Source organism: Lampetra fluviatilis, chromosome 8 (genome assembly GCF_964198595.1).
Source record: "Lampetra fluviatilis chromosome 8, kcLamFluv1.1, whole genome shotgun sequence".
Lineage (NCBI taxonomy): Eukaryota > Metazoa > Chordata > Hyperoartia > Petromyzontiformes > Petromyzontidae > Lampetra > Lampetra fluviatilis.
The window spans coordinates 10,915,164-10,934,817 of record NC_136282.1 but is presented as its reverse complement, the minus strand read 5'-3'; the positions used below and the strand labels follow the sequence as shown (position 1 = coordinate 10,934,817).

At 45.1% G+C, this 19,654-nt stretch overlaps 1 protein-coding gene across 1 annotated transcript; it reads right to left on the bottom strand.

Moving 5' to 3' along the window:
- Positions 1-612: 612 nt before the first annotated feature.
- LOC144933985 (caprin-2-like) lies at positions 613-16,826 on the bottom strand. Its single transcript, XM_078859381.1, has 20 exons — positions 16,749-16,826; positions 15,261-15,323; positions 12,626-12,712; positions 10,875-11,113; positions 9,904-9,983; positions 9,251-9,427; positions 8,291-8,346; positions 8,064-8,147; positions 7,917-7,952; positions 7,431-7,649; positions 6,368-6,485; positions 6,084-6,142; positions 5,784-5,903; positions 5,508-5,573; positions 4,601-4,789; positions 3,457-3,673; positions 2,784-2,978; positions 2,055-2,152; positions 1,875-1,941; positions 613-1,190 (listed from the first exon to the last, which is right to left on the bottom strand). The coding sequence occupies exons 1-20, from the start codon at positions 16,824-16,826 to the stop codon at positions 622-624; spliced, it is 2,817 nt and encodes a 938-aa protein (XP_078715507.1). The 3' UTR covers positions 613-621.
- Positions 16,827-19,654: the final 2,828 nt, after the last annotated feature.

The window sequence follows — 19,654 nt, the reverse complement described above, 5'->3', positions numbered from 1 at the left end:
TGTCAACCCATAATGGTTTACCCATACTCTTGCATAGGGAAATAGAGTTCAGGTCCATACGGGCAAAAACTAATTTTTGTCCGTTTGTATTTCTCCCTTGCGATGATACTTTGTAGGATGAACGTTGACATTTATAAGGGCATGGGAGACCAATAAGGTCTGAATTAATCTGTAATAAGGTAGGCACTGATAAGGGGTTGACAGGTATGCAGACTGGAACACTGCTTTGGACTATTAAACGTGCGAGGGTCGAGCAAATTAAATGCATTCGCATCTAAATGGTTGTACACATCTATTTAAATTAACTCCCTCATTAAATCATGGAAACGAATTCAAATACGACAGTAAAAAAAACCACGCCGGACAGATAACTACCCTCTTTTTTTTTTAAAGCAAGGAAGACGGTCTAAAAAATATATATAAACAACCGAGGGCCGGCACATTGAATATACAGAACAGAAACACGGACTTAAACGAAGTGTAAAAAAATTAGTACGAATGAATACATCGCAATCTGTGATCCTCGTGAGAAATGCAGATTTGAACACAAGCCTGAGAGAATTCATGGGCCCTGCCATGAGGTGGGGGGGGGGGGGGTGTCAGGGTGGGACATGGCCATCATCAGTCCAAATACAGCAGGTATCCAGAGAACGTCGAGTACTTCCAGCTGCTCCCGTAGATCGTGCCTCGGTGGACGCGCAGCCAAATGTTGTCGCCCGTCACCAGCTGCAGCACGGCGTGGTTGCTCGCCGTTTCGTGGTCGGGGGCGCCGTCGTTGGCGTAGGCGGACACGAGCACCTCGTCGTTGCGCATCAGGTTAATGTAGAGCGGCACGTTGACGGCCAGCTTGAGGATGTGGAAGATGAACACGTAGGTGCCGTTGGAGGGGCACAGGAAGCGGCCCGTCGTCACGTCGAACGCCTCGCCCAGGTTGCTGATGATGAGGTCGAAGACGATCGGCTGGTCGAGAATGCCCGGCGTGAAGTTAACGGTGCGCGCGGCCGAGAAGGCGACGCGCACCGTCTGCTGCGGGAGAGGGTACATGTTGACGGGCATCATGGTGGCCGGCTGGCCCACCACCTGCACGTCCACAGGGGTGACGCTGCGAGAGTCGCCCCGGCCGGAATCGTTGCTGTTGAAGGTGCCGCTCACCCGCTCGGGGCTGCTCTGCTGGGACGAGTCGCTCCAGCCTTTGCCGTGGGAGACAAGGGGGGTGGGGGGAATATCGTCACGACGACGAATCGGCAGAATGCACTTGCACAGCTCTTGAACCCGGCTTTCCACTGGTACGTTCAAGCTGCGCCGCTTTCATTCCCAAACCGTTTCAGGCCACGTTTTTCCACTGCAGCATACTAGCCACGCCGCAGACGTCAAATTGTGTGACGTCGAGGCGCATATAGGTGATGTCACGATTCCCACGTTCAGTCTTCAGGAGTGTGCGGACCAACATCAAGGAGCGCATCATTGGGCCCCATTCCCTGGCCCTGCTTTGGTTCCAACTCAGCACGACAAATAGCCAGTGCAAAAAACACACATACAGTATCCCGAATCCCCGCGCTGGCTCTCACATGCCAATAGAATAGGGGTATTGCCGTGCACCGTGAGATAAATATAATATAGCAACGTGCAATACATTTTGCCATGCAAATTATGTTGGGAGGACATTGAGCGACAGCATGACGACCAATGGATGAGACTGGTGACAGAATCGCAAACAAAGGAGCGAACGTGTCCAAGAGCAAGAATGCCAGGTGTATTAACGGATGGTAGCAGCGCTGGAGCAGAGGAATGGCGACGACATGGGGATGGCATTCATCCAGCAGTGGATAAGACGACGACGATGAAATTAAAGTGTTAAAATGACTGGGCCTCACCGCTCCGTAATCCGCCGTGCATCGTGCTTGCCACTCTTCGATATCCGTGCTGGTAGCCATAGCCGTCCTTCAGTGCAGAAAAGTCAAGGTTACACGTCTAGCTATCAGTTAGGATAAAGAACTACGCAGCACTGCCTTAATTTAAATTAATCCGAGGTGAACCTAGAGACCACGACTCACCCGATAACTCATGCCTGTATATTCCCGAGCGGGAAAAGTGGGTTGCATGTAAATGCCATTTGGCAAGGCTTGGTACACCGTGCGATAATTCTCCATTCCTGTGAGCAGACACATGCGCGGTGCCAATGTTACCAAGTGCAAAGTCGTTTGCCTGCGTGAACCACACAGCTGTCTCAACCTGGGGGGGGGGGGGGTGCGGTGGGAATGATACAATGAAGGCCACCCCAACTGACAATCCACTGTTCCTACAATGTCCTTTGACAGGGAATACAGAGAATATAGGTTTACATAGCGTTGCACATGGTTTGCAAAAGGCATGCAAGGTCCATAAATTAAGCCAAGTCTTAATTTTAAACTCATCCCAATAATGCATGTGGTGCCATTTAAGCCGTCTATCGAATACGAATGGCTTATTTTACATACAAGTCTGAACAATCACATCCCCATGTAGATGAAAAGTCTGTCCGAGTACATCCGACACCACGGTATTTTAGGAGCATTTCTCCCTTAGAGAAGTCGGAAAAACAATTCTTAACTGGTTGTTGAAGTAATGGTCTAAAAATAGGCCACTTCATGACAATACTAAAGGATTACCCACATCTTTGCAGCGTCTAAAAATTCCCATTTAACAATCGTGGAACTACCCAATGTTTGTCCTTCTTAGGCCTCCGCATTTCACACGCATTGCTCCCACCCTAGCCCCCCCCCCCCCACCATCTCCGTCGCTACCTCTGTACATGGTGTGAGAGCCCCGATAGCCGCCCGTGGGAGCTCTGCCTCCCCGCACGCCCCGGCTCATCCCACGGCTCGGGTAGTAGGATTGTCCGATCGTCTTGCCCGGGTAGGGAGTCTGCGTGGCGGCCGCTTGCTGGAACGGTAGCGAGGGGGGCTGCACGAGCTCCACCTGGGATCCGTACGACCCCACTGGTATGGGCCATCGCCGCCGACCAGAACAAAATGGCAAACACCAGACAGGCATGAGAGAGGAAAAAAAACGAGTGGCCTTTAGGTCAAAAGATTCACAAACCAAGCACCAACTAACTGTTCGTGCGTAGGCAACCACATTTACAAGCAAACCGTATAAAAGCTAGCTTTTCAAAATGTAAAAGTTTGCCATCGTCAGCCACGGTCACTCCACTGCTGGACGAGGGCCTCCTAGCCACCGACCATCTCCCATGAATCCTGCGATGCAACAAGTCACACGGCACCTGCACACGAGCAGATTGCATCGCTCCATCCAACGGTTGACTTTAGAGTTGTAAATAACTGGAGTCAAACCAATTGTGCCTTTTCTGCTGGCCAAACATTCCACGCGGGAACTTTATGAAATGATACAACGTGATATAGCACTCCACACGCACACACATTTCGACTGCCAGAAAGTGTGGAGGCCCGGCATCACCTGGCTGCATGGGGCTCGGCTGCAAGAGCTGCTCGCTCGTGACCGGCTGTGGCTGGAGGTATCCTGGGTTGTAGCTCGCAGAGAACGTTGGCTGGCTCTGCGTCTGATCCTCTGCCTCCATTTCACTCTGGGACTGCAGCGAGTTGCTCATATTGAAGACCTGCGGGGGAGGCCCAAAGAACGCACAGCACCCGTGGAGTGTGGCCGAGTTGTACAACTGCCACGGGTGGGCTTTTAGATGCATTCCTTAGAAACCTCAGCAATGCCCACACAAAAAATAAACGAAACCATTTTTTTATTTTACCAGATGAGATGCACCGAACGCTATAGAGCTATTTTTTCAGCAGCAACCTGTGCAAACACATTCCTATTATATCGTGTGGAAATTTATAACAGCCAATTACTCTAAAACGCATATTTCTAAATGTGGAGGGAAAAACTGGAGAAAAATTCACACGGCCACGGGGAGAACATGCAAACTCGAAATATACGGGCGTCAGGGTCCGGATACGAACCCACGGCCTCCTGTATACCAGGTGAGGCAGTTAGCATCTAACCATGGTGAACCACAGGAGAATGGATCGACATCAAAAGGAACTTTTAATAGACGGGGACATCTATTGACAGCAAGACACATACCACACCACTGGTAAGCAGCTACATATGTAATGGTTCTTGCCACCCCCACATACCCCAACTCCAATTTGCACGTGTTTATTTTAGGATTTTGAAACATCATCTATTGAAGACACCCCAACAAGGGGCTCCAGACAGACAGTTGAAAGTTGGCCACGAGTGGGGCTACCAGCGCACGCAGACCTGTAAGTATTTCTGAAGCATGAAGTAGTCTTATGTACAAGCACGCATGGAGTTGGCCAAATATGCCATATATATATAGGGCCACAGAGCTTGGACAATTATTTACAGTTTCTGGCTGCCTTCCGGCTCGTCTATGATTTCCCATGCCTCTGAATATATCTCAAAGTGTGCACGTTAGGAATTTGTGCAATTTTATATATTCTGTTTTAAATTAACAGATGTTAAGGTCACTCAAAACAACGTCTGCATATAACACGCAGAGACGGCACAGTACTGTAATACGGATAACCGGACGTGTTGCGAGGACTGAATTCCCGCGTCTTACGGAGTGCATGCTCGTGAAGGGCACGGCGTTGGCGCTCATGTCGGTGGAGATCCGCACGGAGCTGCCCACGGCCTTGGGTAGCGGGCTCGGGGCGGGCGACGGGTAGCCCTGCGACTTGGGGCTCGAGTGCCGGGAGGACGCGCTGGCAGGGGACTCGCGCTCCCGCTCCTCAACGGGGGCAACGCACACCTGGCGGAAGGGGGACGAGAGCGAGCAGATTACGGACCTGCCTCCATCTCCCTCTCCTCCACGCACTCCCCTACCTCGCTCCTCGCTCTCATCTCACTACTACTCCCCTCCACGCACTCTCCTAACCTCTACTTCCTCTCAGCTGGAATATGTTGAAATGGATTGAAAAGAGGACATTAATAGGAATGTGTTTTGCACAGTTATATTGGTGACTGGGCTGATAGCTTATTTTCTAAACAATTGACAAATTGAGTTTAAGCCGTACCTCTGATGAGCACGGTTGGCTATGTGCGGTGTGAAGGAAGTTCAAGATGCATACATACATCTCACTACTGCTCAATACGCACTCTCCTACGTCTCTACTCCACCCATCTCACGACTCCCACAATGCATTGTCCACTAGCAATCAACGACTTCCGCTAAAGCCCTCCGTTTACCATTTCTCAACGAGAGGTCACTTCATCTCTTCTGCTGCCACGCCCCGAGGATGGAACTTCCTTTCCCCAGCCCTCAGCGCTGTCGACTCCCTGCCATTATTCAATCACAGGCTCAATACCCCCCCCCCCCTCCTCATAATGGACCACCTCACTCCAAATAAATATTTTTCAGTTTCCAAAAAGCACCTTGATATGCGGTCAAATTTAAGATATAACAATAAAAATAGTGTTAAAAAAAGACTCGTCAGCATCCTTTGGATTTTGTGAAATTAATTTCAAACCTCGGTCAAGTCCACGTTGGAGTTGGGCGAAGCTGGCCGCGATGGGTTTGGCGTTGAGTGAAATATCTGGCAAAGGAATCAAACATTTGCATTTCAGAATGTACCCAATGACAATATATGCTTTAAAAAAGATTTTGAATGTTAAAGTCATTAACTGTCATTACGATCATGAAGAAACTATACAAATGCAAAAAGAAGCATTAACAATATTAAACTGCCTCTTTAAAATTTAAACAAACTGATGGATTTACTGCATTACTGTGACAGTTTACTCACATTTTCGGAATCATAGTTTTGAGTCACAGGAAGAGGAGAACCATGGTTCTCCATTCCCATGGTTGGACTGGATGAGTTGGACGAGGAATGGTTTGACAAGGTGAAGGGCAAGTACATCTCCTGAGATGCATACAACATCGAAGCAAAGGGGGGAAAAAAACACACGGCCTTTAAAAAACGACAAAGTTGACACCATGAAATTCTAAATCATCGCCGCATTCCAACCAGTGTGCGCTGCTTTTGAATAAAAGTGTAGGCAGATAGAAGTCGCGTGCAAAGCCATAAAATCACGTTCCGTACCTTTTCGTGTGAAATGGGTTGCATGACGTCAAGGCTGGCTGGCTTTTCTTCAGCTGCCCCTATGTTAATGAGCATGCGAAGCTTTATTTTATTTTAAAAAACATTGCTTTTATTACGACAGTATTACTATAATATTGCCATTTGAAAACTCATTTAAAACTGCTTTTTGTGTTCAGTTTGTCCTTTCCCACGCCCCTCCGATTGTCACGATTGGCTACGTACGGCACAAAAGAAGCTCAACATATATAGTGGTAATCGCAATGGGGAAGGCGAGCCTGGTTTACCTGCGGTTGCCGTTACGCTTGGCAAAGCAATTCCCTGCGCTGCCATGCACTGATGACTCAAAACGGGAGACGTTTCTACACCTTTCTCTTGATCGCTTTCAGGTTCTATCATGGACTCCTGGGACAGGAATATAAATTCAAGTTCTTAACATTTACAAAGTTCATCGGTCAATAAAACGTTCAAAATAGCCTACTTACTCATCAACTATTTATTCGAATGCTCAATATTTGCCCGATTATAACGAGGCATAACAATGATGCATACGCATATATTTTGTAGCACTTCGAACCCGAGTTGGTTGTCCAAAGTGATTCATTAGCGATAATCATTTTTATCTTGCGAGCTGCACGAGAAGACGTCACACGTGATTGACATCATCAGGAGGGGCGTGCTTGACATGCCATGTCAGCACCTTGGTCAAAATGGGCTTCATCCATTTAGGTTTTTTTTTTTTAAACTGCCAAGATTTCAGAGACTCTTTCATCAATTTGTCCAGTTTTTTTTTCTGAAGAGAATCCCTCATTAGCAACAAGACTTCACGCAACATTTTAATTTATAATCGGATAATCTTTACAAGCAGTTATTGTGACATTACCTACAGACAGACAGGCATAGATGGACAGAGATAACCCAAGGAGGTTTCCACCAAAGGTCAAAATCAGAATATTTCTTTATCTAATGAGCTATTTTCACAGATGCCCAGTATGGGCGGGTCAGAAAGCTACAACAAACAATACAAAAAAACGACAGGAGTGCAAAGTATAGGAAGGGAAATAAATCACTAAAAATAAATACACAAAATGGGTAAAGTATATTACATTCAAATTGCATAAGTAGACCAATTCCGAAGCTTGGCAAGGCAGCAAAATAACAAGAAGAGTCCCAGATCACACCAACAACACACAGTCCCTCAATACAATGGTACACATTCAAATGTAACTATCGATACATGGGTAAAGATGAAAATAAAAGTTGAAAAGCTTGATAAATATATATATAAAACCGCATCGAGTTCACAACTCAAGTTTAACAAATGGGGGGCGAGATAGGAGAGACAGTCACCTGGATGAAGCTAAAAGTTCCCTGCATCTGGGCTATGAGGTCCAGCAGCTGCTGCCGTTTCGTTTTCGGGTCAAGGGTCACATCCGGCAACTCCAGGGGTCCGTTGAACACCGGGATCTCCAACACCGGTGCCGACATTTGGATCTCCAACTTCTTCACCGGTACTGCGATCTTCTTGGGTTGAGGGGGGGGCAGCAGCAGCCCAGATTCCTTGGCCAGCTGGCCAATTGAAGGGGGGGGGGGGGAGGGGCAGAGAGGGGGGGGGGGGGACATTGTGTTATACAGAGTTGAACAAATACAGCGTTGTTGTTAATTAATATTTTGCTATGTCGAATTAAAAAAACATGTATGTATAACTTATTTCACACCGTACGTAGCCATCCTTGCCAAATCGGAGGTGCAGATATCTACTATATATAAAATACATCATTAAAAGCATTCATTTTTGTGAAATTTGAGGACTTACATTTCAAAAACAATTCTTACCCTTGCGAGCGATAGTTCTCTTTTGGGAAGCCTTTGCTAAAAAAATTCAGGCGAGAGAATGCAATGGCAATAAGGGGATTGTTATTAAAAAAAACACTTTAAAATATGTTTGTTATAGAAATTAAGTGCATAAAATAAGATGCCTACCTCCAGAGATTCAAACTTCAGGCTTGGTAATACCTCCGATGACTGGGAAACTTGAACTTCAGAAACATATTGTCGGTTCACGAACTAAACAGAGCCACATTTCATAAAACAAGCAGGTAATTTAATAAAAAATAATGCATCTGTGCCAGTGCCTAATACCAGTGCAAAAACACTAAATAAAATCATTTTCACAAAACTACAACAACTTCGAAGATAAGTCTCCTTACCTCCCTTGTTTTCAAAGCTTTTGGAGACGCGGTGACATTTGTTGGAATATTAAGGCCTTGTGGAAAAGAGAGGAAGAGCAGTCAAGAATCACAGCGCACACCTCGGCTTTTAACCGTTGCCGTCAAAAGGCATCGGCCATCGTTGGTCTCCACGAGTCTGGCGATCAAGGTGAAGAAGGCCCCAAGGGTCAGATGGTGGGGGGTCATGAAGGGGGGGGGGGGGAATGTCATGACAGATCTTTGAAATCGCGCGTCTACTGTGCAGCAGTTTGCAGGACCTGGCAGAGGGTGGGCAAAGTGATGGCAAGGTTTTTGGTGGTGGCATCAAATCGCTCTGGCCACGATGACTTCGTGATGAAGCTTCGTGCTAACATTCACCGCAGCTTGCGTGCCGTTCGAGGGATGCCGGGTAGCAAACTTTATAAATCGCCCTTGTGATGGAATTACATTTCAAGGAATCCATTTGAGAATTCATCCTTTTTTTGGGTTTCAACGAGGTAAACATGGCGGCCTCTAGTGGCCACAAAGGTCACGTGAACCAGTGATACGAAACGTACGAATCGAACAATCAATTCGTACACGTGTAGTTGTGCTATAGTCGACCTTTTCCCATATAAGAGAACAATAATATACACATGCATATTCCCTTTTTTCCCCTCACTACGCCATTCTTAGTGTGTACAGTGACTTGACACCTGGTTACATTTAGGTTATCGATCCACTTTGCAGTTCACGAACGCACTGTATTATCGGTATGCCCCGATTAATTGAAGCCACAAATGTAGGACCACTCATTGCTACACCGAATAAATAACGTCTCCGTGTAGAAGATTTCAGCAAAAGTTAAGGCGTGTGGACCGTTGCTAAAACACAAACAAACCACAGCAGTCCAAAGTGCACATGTTGCATGCGAGGGTTAAAAACGATCTGAATTGCACTCCGTATCAAGATATTTCTCACCTATGCTTTTGGCCACAGGTGTTGGAGGTGGAGTGAGCGGATGGATACTCTTGTTCACCTTGTCGTTATTCTTGACAGGAGTTTCACTCTCTTCCTCCGAACTTTCGGGTATGTACTCCGGAATTTTGTCAAAGTATCCGCACTTAATCACTTTGCTCACAACCGCTTGCACGTGGTCTGGGATAAGATCAAATAAATCAAAATACATTTAATAAGAGTTAAAGGTGCTCACCTTCAATGACTTGCTTCACTCGGAACAAGGGGGCTCTAGACAGCCCCCCTAAAAAGTGTATTTTGGCCTACTCTGCCATGCTGGCCAGAAGAGGGGATTACTCACACTTCACCCCAACAGATGCAACCTGCAGATCTACGCACCGTGGTGGTGCACCCCATTATAATTTATCCCGGTCGGTTGAGAGAAGTGGAAGGATTTCAGAAATGTGCCGATCGCTTAAACTGCCACATGCACACTGGGGGACTAGCTGTCCAGGTGGCCGGTTCGGGATTAAAAATAATGGCGATGTAAGCATACAACTTTCTAATTCAAATGTTATTTTGTGTAGTACAAACGAACAATTCCTTCTTTGTGTATATGTATAAAAGCTCTTTAAAGTATGTTTTGCATGTTTAGTCGGATTTTCGTAACTACTTACGAGTATCGTCTGAAGCACTCTCTTTTCCTTCCAGGAACTCCCACAAGTGGATAGATGCGTTTTTCATCTGCGTGTCAAAACTGCCCACATGTAACATGACATTGCAATATAAACCGTTATCAATAGCACACACCGTGATTTTAAGACATTGGTTAAAGGCGGTTAAACAAGAAATTGAAATAACATTTAAGAATTGTACCGGTATACGAAAAAATATATATGCAGTGGTGGGGCGCGGTCACTGTTGTAGGCCAATCGGTTTCCAAGACAATGCATATATAATTATCAGAGCGTGTTTGTTTGCATGTTTTGCCACAAGTACGTGTGTCTAATGCAGTCTCGTTTCCTTGCAATAGGCGTCTCTTTGGTGTTTGGCCATCTGAACACCTCCTGTGTCATTGCCAGAAACAATAAGGCCCGTTCTCTTACTTTCATCATGCTCATTAAGATAAAAAAAATCAAATTAATATTCGTTCTCTCACGTGTCTGCTTCACAATTATCTCCGCTCATCACATCTATACCGTCATCTCGCAAGGATTTTACAAAGAGCAGCCCCCCAAAAAATCGATTTCTGCTTAGTCCCTCAGTGAGCAAGTAACTACCACTGCTGTCTGGTCCATCCCAACTGCGAGAATGGCATTAGGTATTGACCCAACTGCCATTCTCTACCAAGCTTTTACATTTTATTATATTTGACAGGCGTATTCTTAATAGAGGTTGTCACAAATACACAGTCTAATATAGTGATGCTTTGTGCAACAAATTATTCTGTTTACAATAGGCTCCAATTCCATGTGGGACGATACTGGAGTACTGGGAGAGGGAAAAAAAATGCATAAGATTCATAGCTTAGCAAAAATTACGAATTAATCCACTGCTATTCTACCATCCCTTGAACTCGCATCCCCAGGTTCGTAGAGCTCCCCACACACTACCGCTGGACACACCACACACGAGCGCGCGCAGGTACCTAATGTCCTTCTCGCGGTTGGGGTGGATCAGGGAGTACATGTCGTCGAGGGCCTTTAGCTCGACGGGCGCGAGCATCACGGCGCCGTGCAGGCCCCGCGTGAAGTCTCGCCGCACGTTCTTGTTGCCCAGGTGCTCGAGCACGTACTGCAGCTCCACGACGCTGCGCAGCCGCCCCTTCTCGCTCTCCTCCTGCAGCAGCAGCTTGCAGTGGGCGGCCTTGCGCTGCGATTTCTGAAACTGAACGGGCAGGAGCCGACGCACCCGACGGAGGGCGCGGTGTGAAGGGGGGTGCGGCGGAAGGGGGGGTTTGTCGTGCCAATGTGATTCGTGTCTCTCTCGTTGCTTTCTTCGCGAGTGATCTCAGCGCAGTCGTTCCATTCGTCGTCGCGAATGTGTTTTTTTAAATTACGGTAAAATTGTCGTTTTAGTCTTATTTTAGGTAATAGAGCGAACGTCACGATTTTTGAAATTGACCACCACGGCAACAACCACCACCAGGATCACAACCAACCACCACAGCGGCAACACTTCAATGACGGCTTACCACAATGATCGCAACTACAGTACTACAGAAATTAGCGGAGGAAAAATTATTTATACTTTATTTTGTAAAAAACAAACACAGGAAATGGGCATGGAAAAGCCCAATTGGAGAATTCATGAACGAGATTAACTTACTCTTTGGTTCTTTCGGTAAAGTCACGTAGGTAGAAGAATAATATATCACGACGTTTCGATCGCAACACAAGCAATAGTCATCAGGTGGGACAACCACAGCAAGAAGCAGTTTTTTATTGCTGTGGTTGTCCCACCTAATAACGATTGCTTGTGTTGCAATCGAAACATCGTGATCTATTATTCTTCTACCTACGTGACTTTACCGAAAGAACCATAGAGTATGGATTCCTGCAGTCACGAAAGCTTCAAATCTAGATTGAGATTAACTTAATTCAAACGGACAATCCCTATGCCATCAGACACGTCTCGGTCCTCGAAGAATTCAAACATAGTTGCACTTTACCATAGCCAACGGGAGGGCAATACTACTGGTAACGTATGCGATCAAAAATTAACTGCATGCTATGGAATACGCTAGACGGAGTCATTTAATTACCTTCACACTGTAGAACGTTCGGGAAGGTCACACTACAAAAAAGAACAGTGTCGATTTTAACACAACTGTGGTTCTATTCCTCCCTAATGAGAGCCACTTTACGTGAAAGTGTGCGCTGTGCAGAGGGAAGGGGAATGTTTACATGGGTTTCTGATATAATAACTACATTAAAGGTTAAATAATGGCTTCCAGTTGCTGAGCGAAAACATTAAACGGTCACACTCGTTGCGCACAAAAGTGCTTGCCACAACTGAACCACAAAACCTCGCCGATCTCGCCAAGGAGCATAAACCATCATCACGCGAACTCCGGTCATCCTTGCAGCGGCTTTTGGCTAGCCAGCGAACAAAGATGGCAATTGCAACATGTGCTTTCAGATGCGCTTCTGCGGCCGTCTGGAACGCTTTTCCTTACGATATTAGGAAACCACTGGAGCTATGCACTTAAATCTAGGTTGAAAAATATTAGCACGGTTGGCTATGTACGGTGCGAAAGAAGTTCAACATACCTACACACCAATGGCAAATGTAAAACTGACCATAATTTGCTTACAATAGTAATCACTGCATCATCCACACTCTTCCCTTCATCACGTAGGAAAAACACTAAAACGTACCTTAGATTTTGATACTCACCTCTTGGTTCAGAGCCGTGAAGGTCTTTTGTATATCCTGCGCAAATTCCAAATTGCCAATAACTTCCTGGTAACTATTTACAGCTTCCTGTGAGGCCAACAACAATTTTGGTCTGAAAATATTTTACCCTTCATGACTGACAACATTACAGCAATTATACACAGCCTCTTACACCTTAGACAACACACAACCCAATATTAGGGGAACAAAATCACGTGGAAAAAATTACGCCTTCACAATCCAAGAAATTTAATCTGGAATGTATTTGATAAACTCCGACTACAAGAACACATTGCGAAAACGAATTTGTATCCGCACAACAATTGCCATTAAATGATATCCAAGTGACCGTGATGTCACCACAGCTCTTGTTCCAGGCTAAGTGCACTTTGCGGTGAGATAAAGCAAATTGATTCACACACCCTTAGAAATAATATCTAATAACTCGTGTTGTTCAAGGATACAAAGGTTATTTTATTACCGTGTTAAAGGTGCAGCAAACGCCAAATCTCCAGCCAATTGCTTGGGGGTTGCTTCAGCCCATCACCTCTCAAGGGGTCCATAAAATCAGTACCACTTTATTGGGAAGTCAAATAGAGGTTTGTCCTTTGGATAGACTCGCCACTGCAATAGGAATTTAGAGGCAAGTCCCTTAACTGGAGTTGTAAACAGGAGGTGCGCACCCCTCATCAGAAAACCACAGACTTTAAATCAACAAAAAACATAAAACTGGACTAAATAAACTCAAATGCCATAATGCATGAATGGGGAGGAAGAGGGCCGGCAATTTGGAGGTTTGGGCACGCTCGCCACCTAATTCGGCATCCTGCTGTATCCACAAGTAACTAGCCCTCTCACAGAGCCTACCCCGAACAAACTAACCAACCAGCCACCAGAGCTAGCCCTTCCACCGACTAAACATCTTGCCACCCCGTCTTAGTTCCCCACACCAGTAATCGTTCTCACTACTTCTAACCAGCCACTAATATACTAAGGCCACCCACCAACCCTAACCAACTAGCCCAACCAGTCACTGGTGTTCGCCCTCCGACTGACCCCACCTTGAACCACGACAGACTAACAGACCCGCCACCGTCAACCCTGTAAACAGGACCATTTTTATGATGACACGCTTTTATTTAACTCGCCATGTCTGTTGTTGTCGCATCCTCTAATCTTGTAACGCAATTTTAACCCACTTCCCAATGTGGTATCGACTGCAAACGTCGTATAGTTATGTCTTACTGATAACAATTCTATATTCTATCATAACACTTTTATTTTTATTGTTATACATTTTACACGCTTTCTAGTAACTCACTCTGTTGTTGTCGTATCCTCAAATCTTGTAACTCAATTTTAACCCACTTTCCAATGTGGTATCGACTGCAAACTTGGTATACTTATTGTCATACTGATGACAATACTATATTCTATCATAAAAATAAAAACAATATTTTTTAAACCATCTTTTTTATATGTTATGTTTCGCCTTGGCTCCAATTGTCCACGCTCAACTCACGTTGGCTGTAAATCACCAGTCCCTCACGTTGTGGCAAGCTTTGGGGCCACTTCCTCGAGTCGTGGAGTTCTTCCATTACCAGTACGGTACATTTCATTAAAGCGTGTTTTTTAAAAAAAGTATTCTTAAATATTACTTATTTCAAGGGGGTGGTTGGTGGTGGGGAGGCGCGAATATCAGTGCTAAAACGAACTTTAAACAAAGGCTACCCCACAGGATGTGTAACGGCATGCTTTGCCTCAACCACGCGTCGCCTGCGTTCTGCTGGAGTTCTCTCCACCCGCTGTAACGCCCACCGTCTAATTGTGCTCAATGATGCTAAACCAAACTTGCATTTTTAAAAATCCTTTATATCAAGTTCGCTTGCTTGCGTGCTTGCTTGCTTGCTTACGACCGTGCAAATCTTTCGGTCGTTTTTTAACCCACTTCCCGTGATTCAATCGAGCTGACATTTTCCACACAGACTCGTTGTGCGTGACAATTTATTTTTCAAAATTTTACACTGTTTAGGGAAAAAATATGTAATATTTAATTACCAATTGCTTAATGCTGGCAGACAATCATCTGACCCATAAGGTGGCAGCCATCTCAAGCCAGAGGACGAGAGGACTCTAGCCGCCACGCATATAAAAGATTTATAGTGAAAAACTTTGTTTTTATGGCTATCAACATCATGTGGACATTTCAAGCAGCCAAATACTCTAAAGACACGACAATTCTACATGTGGAGTGGGGGGGGAGAAAAGCCGCATGACCTGGAAAAAAAATTCCACGCGACCACGGTGAGAGAGAGAGAGACACGCAGACTCCAAATACGAAGCAGGCGACGTCAGGGTTGGGGTCAAACCCCATGACCTCCTGTGTACCAGCCGAGGTCGTTGGCATCTCCCCCAATCAACACGCGACACCCATCACATTCATTCGTACAGCCCCCTCCAAAACAAATGTTTTCTTTTTTACTCGACAGAGGCAGTGGCAGAGGGGTGGGTGCTGAGGGGGTCTGAGCCTTCAGTTGGGGGGGGGGGGGGCTCATCCCCCAACCGCACCCCTCGGACTGGGTGCCCCCCCCCCCCCCGTCCCTAGCGCTTGTGCCCTTGCCACCCACTCGCTCACCTGCTGGTCAAGGTTAAGCTTCTCGTCGCTGTCCAATCTCTCCCGGTACCCGTCGAGTTTCCCCTGCACGCATGCGTCAAACAGGGAGGGGGGGGGGTTACATGTGGTCATACACAAGGTGGTCCCAGATGTCTTGTGCACCCCCCCCCCCCACCGCATTTTTTATTCTCTAAAACCGAATTTTTTTTAAAGCAAAATTTATTAAATACAGAAATTCACATGCAAAAATGTTAGGGGTCGATTAATTGGGGCGGATGTGTGGGTCACAAGATATCTGGACCACCCTGTGGACGAAAACTGCAGCAACGGAGCATTTAACACGGGCCAAACGCTACATTCCAAAACATAGAGATTTAGTTTTTACAACGAATCCCCACTGCCCCACGCTCGAATATACCTGCGTGGTTAGTCCCTTAAGATGAATAATTCACAGCTGGACGAAGAGTCCTTCGCCCTCGTCCACGCCCGTGGTACTTATTTGACCATACTTCACCGCACTGGTTCGTGCGCGTTGAGTATATCCACTCGCCACCCGATGTTAGCCGTGGCCGGGGAGGAGGGAGGGGGTTGGAGAACCGCGGTCCACACCGCAGCCGCGCGTCAAACACCGCAATCTCTGCTCCCACCCACCCACCCACACAGATGCAGTGCTGTAACGTACAAAGGCGCGGCCCCTGCAATTGCTTGCTCTCGCCACTGCTGGCGGACAAAAAGCCCCCCCCCCCCCCAACTCGAGTGAGCCCTCGAGAGAGAAAGAGAAGCCACGAGAGTTATTCGGCGTTGAAAATAAAAAAAACACCCCCATCGTACACAGCAAGTTGAGGTTACTCGCCCAAATTAAACGAATCCGTAAAAAAGTGATGACTGCATATGGGGGGGGGGGGGGGGATGAAATCGCATGCGGTGGTGACAAGCACACGCAGTCCAATATTTCCAGCAATTGAATGTTTAAAACAAAAACAAAAAAAAAATCACAAACCTAACCAATGCATGAAAATAAAAGCCACGGCTTTAAACAGCAAACGACAAAAAAAATCGATTCCATCCCAAAGCGTATTTTGTATTCAGGACCTCCCCGTTCTACAGTCTTGCTGCTACAGTCTTGCTGCTACAGTGCACGACGAATGACAAAGCAATGGACGAGGCAACATTAGCTCTCAGACAATGCACAATCGGAGCCACCCCCTTTCCATCACGCCGCACACACACACACACGTGTGTGTTCCACGCTACGCACAATTAAACCCGAAAAGCACACCACCTCGAAAAATCTCACACATCATATAATATACGTACACCGTATACAATACAAGCAAGTACATCAGCACAAACACACACACACACACGCGTGCTTGCGTGGCTAAACAATAATCGAGCCAACGGAAGTCCACAGCACACACTGCGCAAAAGTTGGGGCGTGAATCAATTCATGGAATTTACCTTTCGTTTTTCCAAGTTCCTTATTTTGTGTTTCAGATAGAGCATTACGTTATCGATGTAGCTCTCATACACGCCCGTGAGCGTCCGAATGCCTCTTCTCTCGGTCGCACTCTGCTTCTCTTGCATGGTGGGCTTAGGCACGATCATATTTGGCGTCGACAAAAATGAGTGAGGATGGGATGGATGAATGAATGAATGAAACACAACAGAGAAGGATCGTTCCTCCTCCTCCTCCCTCCCTCCCTCTGCCCACACCCGAGCACTCGCGACCAACCAGAGGAACTAGGGGTGGGCAGGCGCACTGCAGACGCTTATATAGCCCACGCGATGTCCCACAAGTCATTGCAAATTTCGTTGGGAATATTATCATAAATAAATCATATTCATTCGCGTAAAACTGTGCATTTACCAAGTGCGTGCACCGCGAAGCGTAACCACGAATATTTTTTAAGTCAAATTAAAAAAAAATACAAGATCATCGATGCGTTGCTTATGAGTCTTTGAATTTGGCTGAAACTACCGTATTGTAATTGCACGTCCTGATGATCGGAACAGAATGGCCTTGAGTAGATATTTAAAGGGTTTCAAAACATTAAGCTGCTCATGTCCAGTCAGGGAAATCATGACCATAATCATACGATTCTTTTGCTGGTTTTCACTGGACACGAAGTGTAATCGTCAACTAATGAGCACGGATATGAAAGCTCATCACGCCAAGCGGCCAGCAACACGCGGCACCATTTACAACGGATAGGTGATTACATTTAGATAATTTTCATATAATAATGTATGACAATTTTTTGTTTACTTTTTTATGAACTGATGTAGTTCTTTTATACAGGAAAACAATAATAGAAGGAAATACAATCCCAGAAGTTATTGTAGTCACTAACTGTTCACAATAATAATAAATAAACACTGTAAAGGTACATAACTTATCACATTGTAATCACGAATGACAATTCTTTAATAGGAATATGCAATGATCACATTCACCCTGCGGCATACAAGTACAGTACAACAATGTACAGGATTGTGCAGTAACTTCCCTCTGCTTCCCACAACACAGCCCTGTTCCGTAGAATAACCTGGTTAATAATGACATTCTTAGGTTTTTTCGGTAAAGTCACGTAGGTAAAAATTTTAAATTAATAAAAGTAAAATTAAAATAAAATGAAAATCACGACGTTTCGGAGGCAACACAAGCTTCCGTCTTCAGGTGGAATTGTCACAGCACGATAGCTGTATCAAGTGAGAGAAATTCCAAGAACACAGTATTTGTATATATACTGGTTGAGGGTGGGAGGAGCCAAGGTAGGCCCTGAATATATATTTTTGTGAGGTTCGGGGCATACCTTGGCTCCTCCCACCCTCAACCAGTATATATACAAATACTGTGTTCTTGGAATTTCTCTCACTTGATACAGCTATCGTGCTGTGACAGTTCCACCTGAAGACGGAAGCTTGTGTTGCCTCCGAAACGTCGTGATTTTTATTTTATTTTTATTTTACTTTTATTAATTTTAATTTTTTTACCTACGCGACTTTACCGAAAAAACCTAAGAATATGAATCCTTGCAGTCACGAAAGCTTCAAATCTAGAATTGGTTAATAATGACATTATTTTTTGGGGTTAGATCGTGTAGGTATGTTATTTGTTCTAGATTTGAAGTTTTCGTGACTGCAAGGATCCATACTCTTTGGTTCTTGATGATTGCTTATGTCGCAATCGAAACGTCGTGATTTATTTTTATTTTGTATTTAATTTTTTCACCTACGTGACTTTACCGAAAGAACCAAAGAGTATGTTATTTGTTGTACTATAATTCTCCACCATCCGACATAACCTATCAAAACAATTTGTAACGTAAAGCAAATATACCAATTTATTTGTTTTTTCACAAAAAAACTATTGTTTTTACCATTTTGTCAAAAACTCATTCTGGAGACTTTTGCCAAAGAAAATTGACCATTCTGTCAAAAAATATGCTCGCATTTCAAAATTCCGGTTATTAAACCGACTGCTGTGCCTTTACATTATGTCTAAATGTAAAGTGTCAAAAGGTAAGAATTGTACCTACAATTGTACACGTGTTGTGGTAAAGTGTTTATTTCCCCCACACAGAATACTGCCATGTGAGCCCCGTATACGTTTTACCTTTGGGGTTTGACCAGGTACCGAGATTGCAATTGACGTGTACAGTTAAGTCTACGTTGTTAAATCATTACCGTAACAACGTGTGAAATATTCACGTCACTGATTTATGTTTATGCGTCATATACTGTATCCTTACTGTAACAGTGGAGCACTTCTGAAAACCGGAAAATCAAGCATCGGAGTCCACATGAGCTCAGACCAGATATTTAATTTGCCGTTACCACCCGAGGTGGCATGGCTTTAGTTGTTCCAATGGCTTTATGTGACCATTAACGGTGAAATTATGCGATATCCATTTGAAATGAGTGGGAATAAAATAATTGACTCTTAAGTAGCGGTATTATTACATCGGTATGATACGCGTTTTGTTACTTTAGGTGGTTACAGTTCCGTATCTGGCCCTTAAACTAGCACGCGAAAGAACACTAAACCGACATTGTTTTTTATGAACGCATGTTGAAAACATATGGGGATATTGCACCGTTCATATGCAACAGTTGTTTGTATCCTTTATTCACCCAGGAGATGAAATAAACCCATTGAGACAAGGCAAACATTGCCTCTTTTGCAATGGTGACCTGGGTTGTACATGAAGTTGAAAGGTGAAATAAAAAAAATCGTGGCAGACCGTTGAAGATGAGCAGAGCTCAGGGCAGCTTGCGACTACAGTGAATTATATCCAAAAGTTCCTTTACAGTACTTGGCTGCTTAACATTCCCACGTGATAAGCCATTTTGTTGAGCTATCATTTGTGGCCAGGTAGCTTCTGAAAAAGAGCGACATAGCTCAATGGGAT

Bases quoted from the DNA above. Each gene is read 5' to 3' on its own strand.
- LOC144933985 (XM_078859381.1), bottom strand. From the start codon at position 16,826: ATGCAAGAGAAGCAGAGTGCGACCGAGAGAAGAGGCATTCGGACGCTC. The intron at 15,324-16,748 runs GTAATGCTCTAT...GCATGCGTGCAG, and splicing joins ATGAGAGCTACATCGATAAC to GGGAAACTCGACGGGTACCG. The intron at 2,979-3,456 runs GTGATGCCGGGC...GGCCCATACCAG, and splicing joins GCCGAGCCCCATGCAGCCAG to TGGGGTCGTACGGATCCCAG.